The 19,780-nt window shown below is 37.0% G+C and overlaps 1 protein-coding gene across 1 annotated transcript in view; it reads right to left on the reverse strand.

Annotated features, from left to right (window-relative positions):
* The window catches only part of SI (sucrase-isomaltase), a 182,956-nt gene that overhangs the window by 86,835 nt on the left and 76,341 nt on the right, over positions 1-19,780 (reverse strand). The window contains exons 8-14 of the mRNA XM_060767585.2: positions 18,770-18,869; positions 16,384-16,496; positions 14,320-14,445; positions 10,109-10,240; positions 7,995-8,114; positions 5,168-5,281; positions 4,063-4,147 (exon numbers count right to left, since the gene is read on the reverse strand). Coding sequence (XP_060623568.2) covers positions 4,063-4,147; positions 5,168-5,281; positions 7,995-8,114; positions 10,109-10,240; positions 14,320-14,445; positions 16,384-16,496; positions 18,770-18,869 — 790 coding nt within the window. The remainder of the gene's footprint in view (positions 1-4,062; positions 4,148-5,167; positions 5,282-7,994; positions 8,115-10,108; positions 10,241-14,319; positions 14,446-16,383; positions 16,497-18,769; positions 18,870-19,780) is intronic.

The following is a 19,780-nucleotide window of genomic DNA, read 5'->3' on the forward strand; positions in this document are numbered from 1 at the left end:
GAGCATTCGCACAGTTAAGACTCGTGCGCCAACTGCGACCGTACCTTGGGAAGTCTGACTTGACCACGGTAGTCCACGCTCTGGTTACATCTGAACGGGCAGATCTGGCGTGCATCACAGAGAGTACTGTACATATTCATGTATAAGTCTAGAAATATCAGTCAAAATCAACCCCCTTAAGCTTATTGACAAGTTAATGTAAGTACTGTACCTTTACTCCTAGTATAAGGGAATGGTCCCCATCTCTGAATAGAGTGGTGAATGGCAAGGGTTTAGTCCTTTTATTATCTCAGAGCTCCTTTGAGGAGAAGAATCAAAGAGCTGCCATCACCATCATCCAGACAGGTGGGGTTTTAAACCCATGTCTGGTTGCAAAATGCTCAGGGAATCCATTTCTTTCATGAATTCCTTTCACATTTTGCCCAGTATGAAAGGGCCACAGTTTCAGTAGTTACTAAACAGCCCCTGTGTTCATGTAATGTGGACACTCAAAACCATGGGTAATAGTGAACTCTGTTAAAATGAAGAACACCTGGCCCAAGAATACCCTAGAGCAGTGGTTCTCAACCTGGGGTCCCCAGATGTTTTTGGCCTTCAACTCCCAGAAATCCTAACAGTTGGTAAACTGGCTGGGATTTCTGGGAGTTGTAGGCCAAAAACATCTGGGGACCCCAGGTTGAGAACCATTGCCTTAGATCAAATTAGTGTAGTTTGACGCCACTTTAACTGTCATGGCTCAATTTTATGAAATCCTGGGATTTTAAATTATTATTAAACTTTATTTGTACCCCGCTAGCATCTCCCGAAGGACTCGATGCGGCTTACAAAGGCCAAGGCCTTAACACACAATATAACAACACAAAACCTAAAGCAAATTAAAAACAATTAAAGCAACATAAACAACAAGCAATAAACAATACACTAAGACACAATAAAACTGGGCCGGGCCAGAGTAATGGGTACAGGATTAAAAGCGCTGATGTGACAGGTGGTATATAAGGCTTATAGGGCAAGTGCAGTATGCAGTGTGTGGCAATCATAATTTTAATAAAGTGCTTATGGGACTTGGTATTGGAGGTTTCCTATTCTGGGAAGGCACATCAGAACAGCCAGGTCTTCAAGTTCTTTCTGAAGACTGCCAATGTAGGGGCCTTAAACAGAGAAGGCTGTAAAACTATAACTATTATAGGATTGTTGTAGGTTTTTTGGGCTATATGGTCATGTTCTAGAAGCATTCTCTCCTGATGTTTTGCCTGCATTTATGGCAGGCATCCTCAGAGGTTGTGAGGAGCTCCCAGTGGCACAATGGGTTAAACCCTTGTGCAGGCAGGATTGAAGACTGACAGGTTGCAGGTTCAAATCTATGGAGAGCACGGATGAGCTCCCTCTGTCAGCTCCAGCTCCCCATGTAGGAAAATGAGAGAAGCCTCTCAAAAGGATGGTAAAACACCAAAAACATCCAGGCATCCTCTGGGCAATGTCCTTGCAGATGGCTAATTCTCTCACACCAGAAGTGAATTGCAGTTTCTCAAGTCGCTCCTGATACAAAAAAAAAATGACCATATAGCCCAAAAACCTACAACAACCCAGTGGCCCTCCAAGTGTGTTGGACTTCAATTCCTCGAAATCCCAGCTAGCTTAGTGGCTGTTAGGAATTGTTAAAGTCCAAAATACCTGGATGACCAAAGTTTTCCCATGCCTGTTATATAGCCTAAACTGTACTAGACATATACAAGAAGGATCCGACAGGACCCCAAAAGATGTAAGAAGTGGGAAGAAAAAGAGACTAAAGGAAAATGATGAGAAAGGGAGAGAAAAATAATAGTACTTAAAAGAAATTCCACTAAAATGAAGTTAAACGTCCAAATGCATCTCCCCCTATGAACCACCGTGGAGATTAAGATCTGCGGAGGCCCTGCTCTCGGTCCCACCACCATCACAGGTGCATTTGGCAGGAACGAGAGACAGGGCCTTCTCAGTAATTGCCCCTTGGATATTGAACTCCCTTCCTAATGAGATCAGGTCAGCTCCCTCCCTCTTGTCCTTTAGAAGGATGATAAAAACGTGGCTGTGGGACCGAGCCTTTGGGACTGTGCAATGAGGCAGCGATAGGAACCCTTAATATGCCAACAAAATTCAATATGGTTGTTAAGACAGTTTTAACTAGTGGATTTAAACGTCGAGATAAGTGATTTTAATGCTTTTGTATCTGTATGGTCTAATATGTTTCGGCATTGAATGTTTGCCGTTTATATGTTGTGCTCCGCCCTGAGTGGAAGGGTGGAATATAAATGCTTTGAATAAATAAATAAATAAATAAATAAAGTCTGAATAGAGATGGAATTCCAACCATGGGGGTGAACCTTGATTGAGTGAATGTAGCAGATTAAAGGAAAAACCCTAAAAGAATGTATTTCACATTGTAACATTTTGTCACACTTTGATTATGCCTAGAACACCAAACAATTATAAGATTAGAAACAAAAACAGTACAATTACCAAGGCTGTATCTGGAGTTTGAACCACCAAATTTGAACAGTCTGTACAGTTTCATAGTTGTAAAATATTTCTGAGGAGTCATGACAACTACAGTTCAGTTCAGCCTCCAAGTGAAATATATCAGCCAGAAAGAGAGAATCAATGTGATGCAGAGTGGGGAGCATGAATGGACAACATTTCACCACTTTGTACACCATTTTGAGTCCCCCCAGGGGTGAAAAATGTGGTATAGAAATGCAATAAATAACTCTGGGTATATTCTGCACATCAGATAGTTCTCAAACTCTCCAGACTTCAGTGAGGCCCTTTTCTGAGGTCAACCCCCTTTTTTAAATAGGTTGCAGCTCCCCACTCTAATGTTTTACATTTCAAAAGAAGAAGAGAGAAGGAAGCGGAAAGAAGGAAAAAGAAAGCACCAACATTTTTTTTCAAAATTAGAAATTGATTTCTGGATGCTTCCAGGTAGTTGGCAGTTCTGGTTTTTTACAGTGTTTTTGGTCATCTATCTATCCCCTATGAACCATCAAGGACGCTAAGATCTCCCGGAGAGGCCCTGCTTGCAGTCCCGCCACCTTCACAAGTGTGTCTGGTGGGGACGAGAAACAGAGCCTTCTCTGTGGTGGCCCCCCAGCTATGGAACTTTCTCCTGAGTGAGATCATATCTGCCCCCTCCCTCTTGTCCTTCAGGAAGCTAGTGAAGTCCTGGCTATGGAACGAAGCATTCCCAGAATAATGGCTAAGACCGGTTAAAGACCAAAGTGAGTGACCACATATGCAGACTGAGTTGAATATGATTTTATCTTGGCAATGTGGCTAATATGTATTTATTCTATATGTATTTTAATCTTGTGTTGTTGTTTGATGTTTTAGTTTGCATTAGTAGCATTGAATCTTTGCTTCCCACCTCTGTAGAGGTGGGAAGATTGGGATATAAAAATTTTAAATAAATAAATGAATGAATACAGTCCATAGAGTTGGCCGAAAACAGCCCCCAAATCTTCACCAGTTATCAATCATGATTTAGAGCAGGGGTCCTCAAACTAAGGCCCGGGGGCAGAATACGGCCCTCCAAGGTCATTTACCCGGCCCTCGCTCAGGGTCAATCTAAGTCTGAAATGACTTGAAAGCACACAATAACAACAACAATCCTATCTCATCAGCGAAAAGCAGGTCCGCACTTCCCATTGAAATACTAATACGTTTATATTTGTTAAACATTGTTCTTCATTTTAATTATTGTATTGCTTTTAAGTGTTTTTGCACTAAAAATAATATATGTGCAGTGTGCAAATGAATTCACTATTTTTTTTTCAAATTATAATCTGGCCCTCCAACAGTTTGAGGGACTGTGACTTGGCCCTCTGTTTAAAAAGTTTGTGGACCCCTGATTTAGAGCAACACAACTAATGTTTAGAAAAGTTACCTTTATGATTTTGGAAATAACTACATGTCTGATTTCCATCTAGTCCAAAATTTAAGGTTATAAACTATTATATACAGTATGTTGCTTTCCTTAACAATCTCACAAACTGAATAGCTATGAATTTTAACTCAAGAACATACTTGGAGTAAATGGTGGATAGTTCAAGTTGTTTTGTGCACAGCCAGTTGTGGACCCTTTAACAAAATTGGATACTTCATTCATATCCTAGGGAGAAAGGGATTTGTAAAATGTGTTAATTAATAGAGAAAATTAGAACACTTTCAGTAGGAGATAGGCACACTTTCTCCCACATCCAAATATAGTCTAAAGTTTTCAGGATCTAAAGAGGCACAAAACTGGTGCCAAGGTGTTCAACACAAGACATATGTTTTCTTCCCCACTATCTTCCATGAAAAAAGGACATTCATCCTTTTAGTCCCTTTCTCCTTCCATGCTGGCCAAAAGAATCTTCACTTCTTGTTGCAAATCACTCAGAAAATAACTAACTGAAAGCAGGGAAATCATCAAACAATGAGAAAATGGTCTTGTCAGTTTCCGTTCCAGGGTCTCAGACCCACATCTCTGCTGTATCAAACCATGCCACTGAGCATTATTGCTCTTTTGCATTATGAGTTTAATCCCACTATCATTGTTTTCTTTTCTCACTGCTGTGGTCCAGTTTGAGCACTAGTAGGAATTTACACATTATTTATTTATTTATTTATTTATTTATTTATTTACCATATTTATATACCACCCCTCTCAACCTGGATAAAGGCAGGTTTCTTTCTCTATTACAGATGAACTACACCCACATTTGCCAGAACACACAACAGGCTTGGAAACAATTTGTAGTATAAATTTAGTACATTTCCAGGCGCACATGCTATTTTGCAGAAAAAGAAAAAAAAGCTTTAAAATGTACATTGAAAAAAAATACAAAGAAAAAAATAGAATACAAAGTTGTTGTAAATAATATTTTCACATATCAAGATCAAAAAGTTTATGACTTATATTGTTCTTCGCAATGAGCACAACATCATCTGATGGCATGGGATGGGGTGCACAAGATCCTATCTCTAATAAAACAAATAGTCTTTAAGTTTCCAGCAGACTGTTCTATTTGTTATGGAAAATATATTTTCCCCAAAGCAATTTTACTCAGCCCTAGTTGGCTGAGTAAAATTTTACTCAGCCCTGGTTGCCCAGAAAGTACTCTTTTGAATTAAAATATGTAGGACTTACAATCCACAATCCATCAAACTGAATAGTCTCATGAAAAGTTTTGCACTCATTAGACCACCATGTAACAGTATCGGGATTGGAAAAATCAGGATAGACACTTATTCCTGGCCACACCTGCAGGTGACAAAAGAGAGAACACGAGAGAGAAACAATCAATAAATCAGTCCATAAAATGCATTGAAGGAGAAGACAAAAATGTAATGGAATTTTTTTGGTCATGTATTATTTGAACTGGAACCAGCACAGATGTTTTCCAATAAGAACAAAAATTAGTGGTTTGTGTTCCAAATGGAGAAAAAGGAAAAGAAATATAAAACTATATGTCAACTACTAAACTACATTATTTTTATTTAGTTGGATTGATTTTCTCCTTTCAGCGCTCCTTAAGGAAAAACTCAGTGGGCACTGGAAATATGACCCCATGACTATATTTGCATATAAACTTTGTATATGCAAATACAGATATTCCAAAATAAAGAAATAAAAAAAAACCCTTATGCTCCCAAACATTTCAGATCAGGGAGTCTCAAACTGTATGTTGTTCTTAAATGTCAAATCACCTTTCATTTATGGTGATTCTATGACCTCCATGAGTATGTTATCAATAGCTTTGCTCAGTGCTTGCAAACTCAGAGACATGGCTTCCTTTCAATCAACAATAATGTGGTCTTTCATTTTTCTTACTATCATGGAATGTTCACATGTGTGCTTTTAAAACAGAAACACCATTTAAAACCCCTTAATCATAAGACACTTTCTAACAACTTGTACGGAAAATTGCCATGTATCAAAATATGTGTGTATCCCAGCACTGATACATATAAACAATAAATCCCAGTTGTTATCAAGAAATTGACCCTCCTCAACTAATAGTAACAATTATAAATTTATAACCTATTTTTAGAGCTTGGCTGGATCCCAGCTGTTCTCTCTTTTTCTCTGCTTTGGATGTGATGTCAGGAGGAAGTCTCAGACAATGAGAAGGAGGATTCTAGGAGATATGTCTACTGATCACCCAGGGGAGGAGTGAGAGTTGAATATCTACCAAACTTTATAAAATGTACTTAACTTTTCTGTATGAGTTTTGTCAGTTCTTTTGGCAATTATGCTGTTCTGTCATCCACCTGGCCAGGGGAATAAACCTCTATCATTGCCTTCAAACTGGCCATGTTTTTCCTGGCTTTCCAAGTAGCAAGGGGTGCCAGGCAATGGCCCTACACTACCCCGGGTGGCAGATAGCTGATTTTGGTAACAAACACATCCCGCACAAATAATTGTATCCTACTATTTTAATAACTTTTTTTCTTTATTTCTTGTAACCACTAGGCCTGGGTAACAACGGAAAAATTTGTTTCTAAAATCGATTTGTATTTGGGTTTTTTTTTTGTTTCGATATTTAAAATAATTACAAAATTTCCCTTTTAAAAAGTTCGATATTTACGAAATTTCGTAAATGGTAAAAAATTAACGAATCGATTTCCGAAACAATAACGAATCGATTCGTTAATGGCGGACGCAACCGCGAAATACGCTAAAAAACCTCCAAAACCTTCTGAAGCTTCCCTCTCCCTCTGTTGTTGACTGTTGGTGTGATATTATATTTTTTTTTCACTAATTAAACCATAAAACTGGCCCAGACATGCGGAAATAATAACGAAACGACCTCAAAACAATAACGAAACGAATACAATATCAAAATACGAAGCATTTACAAAACGTTTTTGCAAATTCGTTTTTTTTTAAATAATTGCTCCAGAATGGTTCGTTATCGTTTTGTAATTGAAAAAATTAACGAATTATTAACGAATTACGAATTAACGAAATGAAACCGCCCAGCCCTAGTAACCACCTCTTTTAATATTTCCAGAAGTATGGAAATCAGCATAGAGCACTTTTACTGAAGCACATGAAATTAACTCAATTTCTTTTTATTTCATATTAATCACATTTGAAAATTCATGATGCAAATATTTCTGATGCAGGTGAAACGTCAGGAGAAATGCCTCTAGAACATGGCCATATAGCCTGAAAAAACCCACAAGAACTTAGTGTTTCCAGCCATGAAAGCCTTTGACAATACATTTCTATCTTACTTTTTTTAAAACAATAAAATGAACCTAAAACACACAACAAAAACAGAATGAAGTTCATTAAACTAGTGCAAGAAACTATGGTCACTTCTCGCTTTTTTGATCACAAACTGTTTTTTTGGGGTAGAGGAAATCTTATCTGGCAATTTGTTCAAAGAGGCTAGTGTTGAAGTTTCATTTTAATTTTAATTTTATTTAATTAATTGTTTAATTTAATAATGTACATGTTGTCTTTCTCCAAGAGCAGGATTTAAGGCAGTTTAACTCATATTTGCAAAGAAAGGAAGTCAAGGCATACTGCTGAGAAAATGGCCAATTACTGTAAATGTTTCAGTGCATTTTAGGTATCTACAAAAGGAATGCCCCCCCCCCTCCTCCCCACTTCTCTATAGTTTTTTTTTTTAAATCTTGTTCAGTGCAAAAAAAGTATCAATGCTAAGGTATTTGGCACAATCATTTTTTGTATAAAAACCTCCAAATGTGAACATTTGTCAAAAATACACTGAAACCATTTGTACTCATATTCATCCATTTTTAAAAGGCCATTCTAGTAGTTAATGGCTAACAATATTTGCCCTTGAGATCAATGGACTCTTTGGAAGATTTAAAAATGTATCTGTGTTTTGAAATGTTTTGGGGAAGTCCTTCTCTCTGTGTCATAGGTAGAGCTGCTGGAACATGGAGAAAACTTTCTCGTAGCTGTCCTCTGTCTCCCAGAAAGATTAGCTAATACTTACCTCTCCAATGAGAGGCTTTATTCCATCTGACTCATTGATCCACACTTTCATCTCATTGCCCCTTCTATAGGCCTCATAGGGTGTATTGTTGCGGAGATCATGAATAGAAATGGCTGGGTCCTAAAAAAAAAATAGAACAGACAATGTTATTCTTTACCAGTCTTTACTGAATTATGCAACTGAATAATCATCTTAATATCTTGTCTTAATGACAAATACGGGCAATAATAAAACACACTGCTATGGAAAATTTCAGGATAAACAATAAACACACTATGCCCAAGAGTTTGCATGTCTAGTGGTTTGAATATTGGACTAGGATTCCAGGAGGCTGGGATTTCCCCATGGAAACCCTCAGGGTGACGTTGGGCAAGTCACACTCTCTCAGCCTCAAAGGAATGTGATGGCACCCCTCTCTCTGAAGAAATCTCTATAATGGGGTCATCTTATAGAGTTCACATATAGGGTTGACGTAAGTCAGAACCAATTTAAAGGTGCATCGCAATAACAGATAACATAAGACTACAGAGATCAGAGGCAAAATGAGTAATCTGTGAACTCAGCTGCCTAGGGCCCCTTCGACACTGCCATATAATCCAGATTATCAAATCAGATAACCCAGATTATCAAAGCAGATAATCCAGATTATCTGCTTTGAACTGAATTATATGAGTCTACACTGCCATATAATCCAGTTCAAAGCAGATAATCTGGATTTTATATGACAATGTAGCAACGGCCTTGGTCTATTGCATATTTGCTCAATAGCACATGTTGCTATTGTTCAAGAAGTGGTCAAGATAAAGTTGCCATGGGACATAAATCTATAACTGTCTAATTGGAGTCAAGTTATTACTTCCAGTATCGGAAACAATATGCATTTAAATACAAGTTGATGGAAAACATAAGTGAGAGAAGGTTCTTGTATTCATACCCTGCTTAGAGTGTTTTAAAGCACCTGGCCACTGTGAATTGAGGTCTAAAGGTGCTATTAGCCCTCAATTCACAGAGCACTGCAAACAAGAGCACTGAATGGAAAACCAACACTTATGTACTTTCCATTAGTTCAATCATTCTGTTCACTTTGTAACTAACAATAGGATTCAGATCAACATGCTGAGCTTAATAAGTGGCTGGCCTAATGTATACAAGGTTTCCATTCCCACAGTTTGGCTGCTTTCTCAGATTTTAGGGTTTCTTAGAGTGCACTTTGGACCATAATCAAGACCAGATTGCAAGCTTTAATTAAAAATAAAAAATAAAAACTGTAGCCCCTGTTGAGCCAAGATATAGAACAAAATGTGAAAGAACTCTTCTGTGAAATTGCGGAAATTCGTGTTTTTTGGGGCATCATCTGGGCGCCCCACTTGAAGAAGCGGGAAGGTACACCTGTCTGGATGGCCCCTATAACTTCCATTGATCTACTTACTGTTGCTTATGGTAACTCAGAAGGGTGGCCGTTGCAACAAAATCTGGGGATCAAAACATCCCAACTACTGCTTTGTAAGCATATAGCATCCTGTGGCCCAGCATGTGTGTCTCACTCTGCATGTGTGTGTATGTGTAGAGATAGTAGATGGTGCAAGCCCCCAGTGGTGCAATGGTTTAAACGCTTGTGCCGGCAGGACTGTTGACCGATAGCTCAGTGGTTCAAATCTGGGGAGCGCAGGTTGAGCTCCCTCTGTCAGCTCCAGGTCCCCATGCAGAGACATGAGAGAAGCCTTCCATAAGGATGGTAAAACATCAAACATGCAGGCATCCCCTGGGCAACATCCTTGCAGATGGCCAATTCTCTCACACAAGAAGCTACTTGCAGTTTCCCAAGTTGCTCCTGACACACACAAAAAGGTAGATGGTAGGGATATAATGATTACAGGATATATGATTTATGACAGGCAATCCCAAAAAACTATCTGTTCTCTAAATGTCTTGGATTTGGTTCATGAGACCATCCTGATTTTTGGTCTTATCACCACATCTAGTAAATAAGCACATTAAAAATTTGTAACAGTAAAGTGCAAAACTACTTGGTAATTGAAAGCACAATGAGGTAAAACAAAATTTCTATGTTTTCCTCTTCAGTATACAAAATCATTACACTGCATTGGAATTACCAATATTATGATGTATTTCTGTCCATGGTCATGAAGGTCTTGAGCAAACTCAGGAAGGCCTGCAAATTTTATTTTGTCATAGGTAAAAGCTTTGGCATCTTCCATGTAGTCAATATCAGTGTATTGAATATCCTAAAGGAAAAATAAGAGCAATCTGCATATTAAAAGCATTCAACCTTCCACATTGTTCTACTTTTATTCATATTGGGTTCTTTTTAAAAGTACTGTCCTCCCATAGAGTAAAAGAATTTCAACAAAATAGTGCACCTTATAAGAAGATATTTGACAAAACCAAACAAGGCACCAAGTGCTGCTCACATATACTGTACATCAAGACATACTGATTAAATATTATTTTCATCTACACTGGCACTAGCATAAATATTTCAATTTCTTAACCATACTTGCCACACCTGCAGCCAGCAGGCAAAGCCTATGGTGCTGAAGGGAAGGGGAATTTAGCGGCAGGCTATTTAAGGTTGAGCCTCCCCTCATCGGCCCTCCTTCAAATTTTACAAGAGATCAGAGATTACTCCCTTTCTTCACCCTTTCTACTTTATGTCATGCTCTTCTCCTTCTCCTTACCATCTTTCATTTAGCAGACTCACTAGCATATTATACTATGGCCCTACACGGGCATATAATCCATTTTTTCAAAGCAGATCATCTACATTATTTGAACTGGATTATATGAGTCTACGCTGCCACATAATCCAGTTCAAAGAAGATAATCTGGATTGTATGGCAGTTTAGAAAGGGCCTAAATTTATGTCCAAATTCCCACTTTAGGTGTATCTATACTCTATTACTGGCTGGTTCACAAACTGTGCTCCTCCATGTGTTTTGAACTTCAGCTCCCAGGAAATTTCAGCCATTTTACCAGCTGTTAGGAATTATGAGAGCTGAAGTCCAAAATGTCTGAAGGAGAAACTCTGCTCTAGAATTAAGTCAGTTTGATATCACTTTAACTGCTATGGATTCCTGGGATTTGTAGTTTGGTGAGGCACCAGCATTCCTTCGCAGAGAATGCTAAAACCTTTAAAACTACAACTGGTATGAATCAAGAGCATTGAACCATAGCAGTTATAGTGGAGTCAAACTGCATTAATTTTACAGTATAGAAGCATCCTTAGCTACACATGTTGTGGCCTTGGCTAATGTAAGCTAGGCTATACATTAGCCTAGCTTACTGTGAAGAATAATTATTTATAAAAAAAAACTTAGAGGAGAAAAGTGGGGGTTTTTTTTCAGTGTAACTTAATATCTAAAAGAAACGATTACTTCTGCACTAATACTAGTTAGGATTGTCTTTAGTTAGGGTTACAATTAGCAGTAAATCTGGTTTCATAATCTAGTTTATATCACTGTGTAAATGACTCATGAATGTGACACACAGAATAGTCTAAAAGAAAGAGCACTTCGGCAAAAAATCAACTCTCAATGTTTCAACCACAGTCAAACAATTGGAGCCATGATATTCAATGGTCTGATCTCTCAATCCCATCTTGAGAACATATGTGATAAAGGCCGCTTTACTACATCATTCTCACCCCTTCTTTACAATGGTAAATTAATTCTGAAATACATTTTAACTGTGCAGTTTCATGCATGTAAAGCCACATTTGCTGTGTGTTGCATAATTTATTTCTTCATCTTCCATTACCATGGTAACATGTGCTATGTCTATATTTTATGCAATTTCACATTAATATATGAAAAAGTTAAAGGGTTTGATGAAAACTGGACTCTAAAAAGCAATAAATAAATAAATAAAAATAAGAATCACAAGCATCACCTTCCATTAAGTTTCCATAGAAATTGGTTTCCCACATACCAACATCATTAATAGTAGCAATAATATACCTTTTCATTATCAGATAAAATTGACTTTTAGTATAGACAGCTGTTCTTTGCAATAAGTGAAATAAAGATTCCCAGGTGTAACAAAATTTGGTACTAGATCTTATTTTAGTTCTTCAACCTCCAGCGAAGAGAATCTCCTTATACAATACAATCTTTAATTTTATTTTCTACACATTTTTAGTTTAAGTCTTTAGAAAACTTTTATTATAATTCTGGAAAGGCCAGCCTAGTGCATTTAAATTCCAGTTAAAGAAAACACCATTTGTCACCTTCGACAATTCAAAAAATCAAGATTCGAAATGATCTCAGTCATCCCAGGTTATTAAAATAATACATTCATGCTATTAACCCATGATCAGCCATTATATATGCTACCTATCCGCTAATATTAATCCTATGATTATTTATATAGATTAATTAACTGCATGATCATTGGACCTACAAATTCTGGAAACATCAAGCCCAAACATCAGAGGAAAGATATCACAGCACTTGGCAGACCAATATCTGGAATCCAAAGAGTAGGCAAAGTGTATTCATCCCATCTGGAATCTCATGGCTGCCTCCTGCAGAATTCTGTGGCTTGTAGTTTAATGAGGCACAAAACCTCTCTGGCTGAGCATTTTAATGTCTCCTCCCCTAAACTGCAAGCCCCAGATTTCTACAGGAGGCAGCCACAGGATTTCTGATGGGATGCATACTCTTTCTCTATTATTTAAGCTCTAGTGTGATACCGGTGAATGTGCCCTCATTTCTGATTTTCACTCCATTCTATGCATGCCCCTAGTGAATGGGGAATTGCTTTTCTATGGTAGGATCCAATTAAACATTCTTGTGCATACAAATATAGAACAAATCAATTCAATGATAGTGTCCCCACAATTATAGTTCATGGATTCATATTTAGTATGAGATAATCTTCTCAAGAAAACTCCAGCCAACCTCCATTGATATTGTAATAAGCCAATCTTATTACCATATTTCATTCATGCACATCTATTTTATATCCACCCAGCCACCCTAAACTGTATTTCTAGACCCAATTTTTTTGGCTTTATCCCTAGATTTCTACCTTCAATAACTCACACTACAAAGATTAAATTTATAAGATGTTATAGACTAAGGACCCATTCCATGGAGTTCCTTAAGCTGGGGAACAACAGGGCATCCAAGGGGCAACGTGGCAAATCCATGAGGCAATGGGTAAATCATGGCCCCCTGCCTCACCCTTTTACCAGCATACACTGAAATCTGTCCATCCCTGGATTGATCCTGGTTTGATGACCCATGTTATCACAACTGCTGCTTAGCACACTGCCAAGGCACAGCATGTTCGGAGCTGGCAGAGAGCCCTGTCAGAAGAAACCCTACATCATGTAATGTGCTCCAGCAGGCTCCATCCTGGCTGCTTCTCAGTAGTGTCCTAGGACAGGGCTGAAAGCCCATGTGATGAGGTCATAAGAGAAAATTCCTGCAAGATGATGTATAAATGGTTCATAACACCAGAAAGATTAGCAAAGATGGAACATTTTTTAAAATGTTTGTTGGAAATGTCATCAAAATTGAGGAACTTTTCGCCATATATGGTGGACATGTCCTAAAGTTACAATAATGGATCATAATTCATAAGAACACTGGAAACATCTTTAAAATTACAGTAGTATTAGAGCATTTCTAATATTAACACCATTAAAAAAATCTGATACTTTTTTATAAATGGTAACTGCAACAACGATTGTTTATGCTTACTACTGAAAACTAGAAGAAATTCCCACCCAAGATGTATGGATTACAGAAATGTTGGCCATGACAGAATTGGACAAACTGACTAGGTTATACAGTCACCAGATCCTTCCATATATGAAGAATTTCAGCCTTTTATTAACTATTTTAAAGAAGAAAATAAAATGAAAAGATTGTGTTTTTACAGCATTAAGGGAAAATCCATAGTACAGGGGTGTAGGAATAGAGAATTAAAAATTAAAAATAGAGAATTATCTATTAAAAATAGAGAATTTAGTGACACTAATATCCAAGGGATCCTGGAAAGTTAATTTACCAGAGATAAGAAGATTTATGTCAAAAAGCATATTTTTAAAATTATTATCACGAAGACAGCAGAGACATATTAGGAGGTGTTAGGGTTTTCAATTTTCCATTTCTCAACTTTTCTATCTATTTTTTTTTAAAAAAACACTGTACACCATTTTTTTTCTATCTTTCGATTTTAGATTAAGAAAAAATGTTTTCTTGTTCTTCTATTTTCTTTTTTTAACACCATGGGAATTCTTTTTGTATCAGGTAACAATGGAAGAAGACAAAGATTTAAAATATTGCACTATACTTACATAAGGTATTCCAGCTGCCCTATTCCTTTCCACTGTGGCTTTTACATCATCAAGATCAGCATAATCCCAGCGAGAGATCTGAAATCCAAGATTCCAATATGATGGCATCCATGGAAGTCCTATCAGCTGTAAATTTGTTGCATAAAAAGAAACTAATTAGTTATTATACTTTTGCTTCACCTTATTTTTTAGAGAAATAAAACATGTGGGAGAAGGTCAAAGGTATAGGTAAACCTCTAAATTTGGCATGAGGTATTATTCTTTCCAAAGAAATGGTAGCTTCTAAATAATCTCTCCACAGAAAATTACACCTAATTATTGTCTATGGAGTGTATTTCCCCCTAAATGTGTCATTCCCAGCATTTTAAGAACACCAAAACTACTATAATTGGTTTGGAATGAAGAATCTGAATCTTGTGAACTATAGGCCTATATTTTGGCTTCATTGTGGAGTAATAAATAGTACTGAACAACCACATTCTTACAATTTTAATTTTATTCCAGGCATATCATCTTAAGCTAGGACAGTGTCTAACTAAGTTTCTCGTTTAAATCAATCCATCTTGTGGATGCTGTGCATTTGGTGGTACTTTTGGGCTGAATTATGATGAAGTAATGTAAAGCAGACCTAGATAAACTGGAGGTATTAATTGGGGACACGATGATGTAGTAGTGGAATTACAGCTTTATCTGGAAAAGGTGGCATCTCTATGAAGCAGAATTTCTAGGCCCATTTTTTATGGCTTTATCCTTAGATTTTCAAGAGATAGTGGCAACCATTATGGATCCTTACCCAATTTCAGTTTGTCAACTGGACTTCTAAAAGCAGATATGTACTACATAAAACTGTCTTTAAACATAGTTTGGACACTCCTATTGTTTTAAAAACAATGTTGTTGCCAGTGTGTTGTCTAGAACCACTGGACTGAATTGCATGACTCACTTCTTTACCAGCTACGGTGTCTACCAATTTGTCTCTAGGTAAATATCTGGACCTGTTAAAAAGTTGGCTCAGGACATCTCAAAATCCCTCCCCATTCAAGGAGGTCTCTAGAAAACTTATTTTGAACTACAGGCTAAGTATCCTTATTCAAAATGTTTGGGATCAGAAGTGTACTATATTTTGGCTATAGAATGAGAAATCTTGGGGACAGTATCTAGGCCTAAACATGACATTCATGCATGTTTCGTATATACCTTATATGCATAGTCTGAAGACAATTGTATACACAATATTTTAATTTCCTAATTTTGTGCATGAAACAAAGTTTTTGTACAATAAACCATCACAAACCCAAGGTATCATTATTTCAATCAATCATATGGACATTTTAAGATTCTGAAGTATGTCAGATTTTGGAATTCTGGATAAGGAATAGTTAGCCAGTGTTTGGGATATTTCATTTTAATAAATTATTGTATTCTATGTTTATAAACCACCAGAGTAAAAACCAACATGTTTACATATAACACAAAATAACATTTTATTGTACATAAAAATAACTCTGTACAAATAGGCATTTTATACACATTTAAAATAACATGAAAGTATATGTGGGCTTTGGTACATGATAAATCAGTCTGTCTGTATTAACTCAAAGGCTGAACAAAAACAATGGCTGGTTTTTGGAATGGAAGAGTCTGTCTCAATAAGGACTGTTCTTCCCTAATTTGGACGTGTGAACCATTAAAGAATGAAAAATTATTTTTAATTATAAATAATAAACTAAATTAAAGATGAATAACTAAAAGGGAAAACTAAGCAATGTATAAGACTTAAAAGCAAAGGAAAAGTCAATGAGTAAATCATTTGTAATGTTTCCAAATCTATGCTTCATTGCTTCCTTTCATCTTAAAAAAAAGAACTGAAAGTATTTACTAGACATGAAAACGTTTCCTGCAAAGTATCTAGACTGAAATAAAAGATATGTGTATCAAACGAATGGTTAACTTGTTGTTTGATCATAGTAACATTAGTACTATAAGATTGTAACATAGAAGTACTAATTGTTAACAGGGCCATGGGTTATTTATATCCACAAGATATTGAAAGCAAAAACATACCTCTAGATATTCTTGGACAACCTGTTCTGGAGTGTTTCCCAATAATATGTAGAAATCTAGAATTCCACCAATTGTTCTGTATGTAACTGCTGGGGCAGGTTGGAGAGCAAAATCTGTCAGAAGAAATATCTTAACATTAATGAAACACAAGGGCATGTTCAACATAGTTCACCACAGCCAACTGACATTGTGGAAAAAAGAAATCATTCCTGTGGGGTTTTTCTGCTGTTGCATTATAATTTCCAAGCATGTTGCTACCAACGTGAGTCCTAGTAATCTAGAAGTTCACAGCTGGTATAAAGAGATGTACGAGTACAAACCTGCATGCATTTTATTTTTCATTATATAATGTGAGTCTCTGTTGATCCCTATAGAAAATTACTTTGATCTATAGAACAGTATCTTGGTACATGAGATGAATTACACAGCATCCTGAAAAGACCAAGCTATCCATGGTCTTGAATCATTGCTGGATTTATACTAATTAGAATTTCATATGTAACAAATTCACATGACACAAAGCACATGTTGTGTTATTCCTTTGTAGTATGAGCCATAATGATATTGGCTGTGTAAAAGGGCTTAATGGTTAACTTTGAGGCCCCTTCTACATTGCCATATAAAATCCAGATTATCTTCTTTGAACTGGATTATATCACAGTGTAGACTCATATAATCTAGTTCAAAGCAGATAATTTGGGACCAGATCCTGGGATATAGGCCAGTATATGCACGTGAGCAATCTCCAGTTTTAAAAATTAGGTAGCCCTACCTAGATAGATATGATGTATCTCTGAAGGGTTTCTCAGTTCTCTGAAGCAGCTTTTTAGTGCACATGCAAACCACTTCTTAGCAGTAGGATTGCATATACAGCAGCTGAATGCTGCTACAAAGCAAAAAGGTTTTCACAAGAAAATAGCTCACTTAGTATATAATCTTTTTTTTTAAAAAACAAACCCAAATGCTAGGTGTATAGCATATTGGTGACTCATAGCAGTTGGTATGTGGATTTATTGCATGCAAAAAGAAGAGAAAGAGAAGAAGTAGGAAAAAAGGGAGAAACCATGAGGCTTTGTTAAAGATCACAACACTATTAAGGCCCTCATGCTGGATCTAGACTGCCATATAATCCAATATCTGATTCCAAATTATCTGCTTTGAACTGGATTATATGAGTTTACACTGTCATATAATCCAAATAGTATAATCTGGAATTAGATATTGAATTATATGACAGTGTAGAAGAGGCCTCAGAGACTGCTCCTGATCTCTGGAAATCCCTTCCTAGGGCCCATTTAGACAGGGCACAAAATGCACACCCTCCCAATTATTTGAGGGGGAGAGGGGGAACGTCCAAACGACGCTCCATACAAAATCAAATGTATTCAGCACAAAGCAGGAAAACCCTGATTTGTGCAGAGATAATTTTATAGTGGGTTAGATCCATCCTTCTTGAAAGACACAGGTCAAACCTACTGTGGACACTGTCTGGACTTCCCCTCAATAGTCCTGGACATCTGAGATAGCCCTCCCATATTTTTCTGGGCTGAATCAAAATGCGAGGGCACCAACCCCTTCAACCACCCCCCCCCCAAAAGCATATTTAAAACACATAACTTACAGGGGCAGCATTTTCCTACTGCCGGTGCCCTCCTGGTGCTTAGGAATGACTCACCAGGAGAAGGGGGGGGGGGGGAATCGCTCCTGTCTCCCTTCTCCTGGTGCATCATTCCTAAGCACCAGGAAAGCTCCAGCAGCACTTTAATGTCGGCTGGGTAAGTTATTTTATTTTTAAAGGGTTTGGAGGGGTTGGGGAGGGCTGCTGAGTGTCTCGCTGTCCTCCAGGAAAGTTCTGGGAGGGCATCTAGACACTCAGCCCCAAAAGAACATGTTTACCAGGCTGGTGTGCAGACTACAGTCCACCCCAATCTGGGTTTTTTAAAGCTGGGTCAGTGCAAACTTTATCGCTGTCTGGAACTGCCCCTAGAGAGGTTAGATCTGCTCTCCCATTTGGAGAATTGACTATTCATAAGAAAATAATATTTAATAGTGTATTAAATATATTTATTTCTTACTTGTTTAACAGATCTGTTCAGATTTCTCTCACTGATATAGTTTTCTTTGCTTATATTTTAATACTTCTGTATGTTTTTACTCATGTATTCATATTTGAAGGGGCTTTCTCATTGATAGGGTTACCATAAGTCAACTTGACAGTAGTTAACAACAACAAAATTCTATCTAAATCTGTTAACTTCTGAAATTAAGTTTTTTCCCCTAGAATTCAAATCCCATGGAAAAGGCAGGATATAAATAAATGGGAGGAGAATTAAGAGAGCTACCTGATCATCACCATAATCAGAAATAGCATGTTTTTTTTTTTTACCCATGGCATTGCTGTTCATCAAGAATACACCAAAGGAGTGTCCACTGGCATCTTCCAGACACAAGAAGAAAGTCTGAGCACCATAAAGGTTATGCATGTCCTTAAATAAATAAATAAACAGCAAATTAAAATGTACAAAATGGAAATACTCGACACCTCTATTTGTCATTTTATACATCTTCACAATTAGTCAGTAATCAAAGAACTAAAGCAGAATAAGTTAAAATAAACATTTTGCACCATTACCTCCATCCCTAACACTAACCAATAACAATAGTCTGATAATACAGCATGAGTTCTTGGCCTGCTATAAGAATTGAGGCTGTATACGTCAGTTGACATAGGTGTCCTTGAATTTGGACCATGACAATCAGTTTACTGTATTCAGTTTTATGAGACCTGTTTATTTCAGCTGTAATTAATAACAGGAATGCAAGTAATTGGAAAAATAATAACAGATAATTAGAAACTACTGACTGTGGAGTGTCATGCCATAGTCACTTTACTACAAAAAATGAATACACATCAAGCTAAGTTATATTTGTCTTGACTTAGTCTCCTTGTTTACAGATTTGACTTTCAGGAAACTACTAAAGACCTGGCTCTGGAATGTGGCATTCGAGGACTCTATAACCTATAACCTCCATCCACAAGGAAGGAGGACGATGAACTGTGACTATGACTGTGACTGGATTGACAACTTGGCTTGGGTAATTGTGATGATGATGTTTTTATTGTACTTTATTGTACTATTTTAATATGTAATGATGTTGCACTCTGTTGTACTTATATATTATTGTATTTGCATATATGTTGTAAACCGACCTGAGTCCCTCGTTGAGGTGAGAAGGCCGGTATAGAAAACTTCCAAATAAATAAATAAGGTTGTATAAGGGGCTGTTTGCCTCAAAAACATTTCTAATGGTCACATTGTGCATAGCTATGAAATCCAATTATTAAAAGCCCCAAATCTTTTTTTTAAACAAAGCTACCCTTGAATTCTCATTTGTT

This window comes from Anolis sagrei, chromosome 3 (assembly GCF_037176765.1).
Source record: "Anolis sagrei isolate rAnoSag1 chromosome 3, rAnoSag1.mat, whole genome shotgun sequence".
NCBI lineage: Eukaryota > Metazoa > Chordata > Lepidosauria > Squamata > Dactyloidae > Anolis > Anolis sagrei.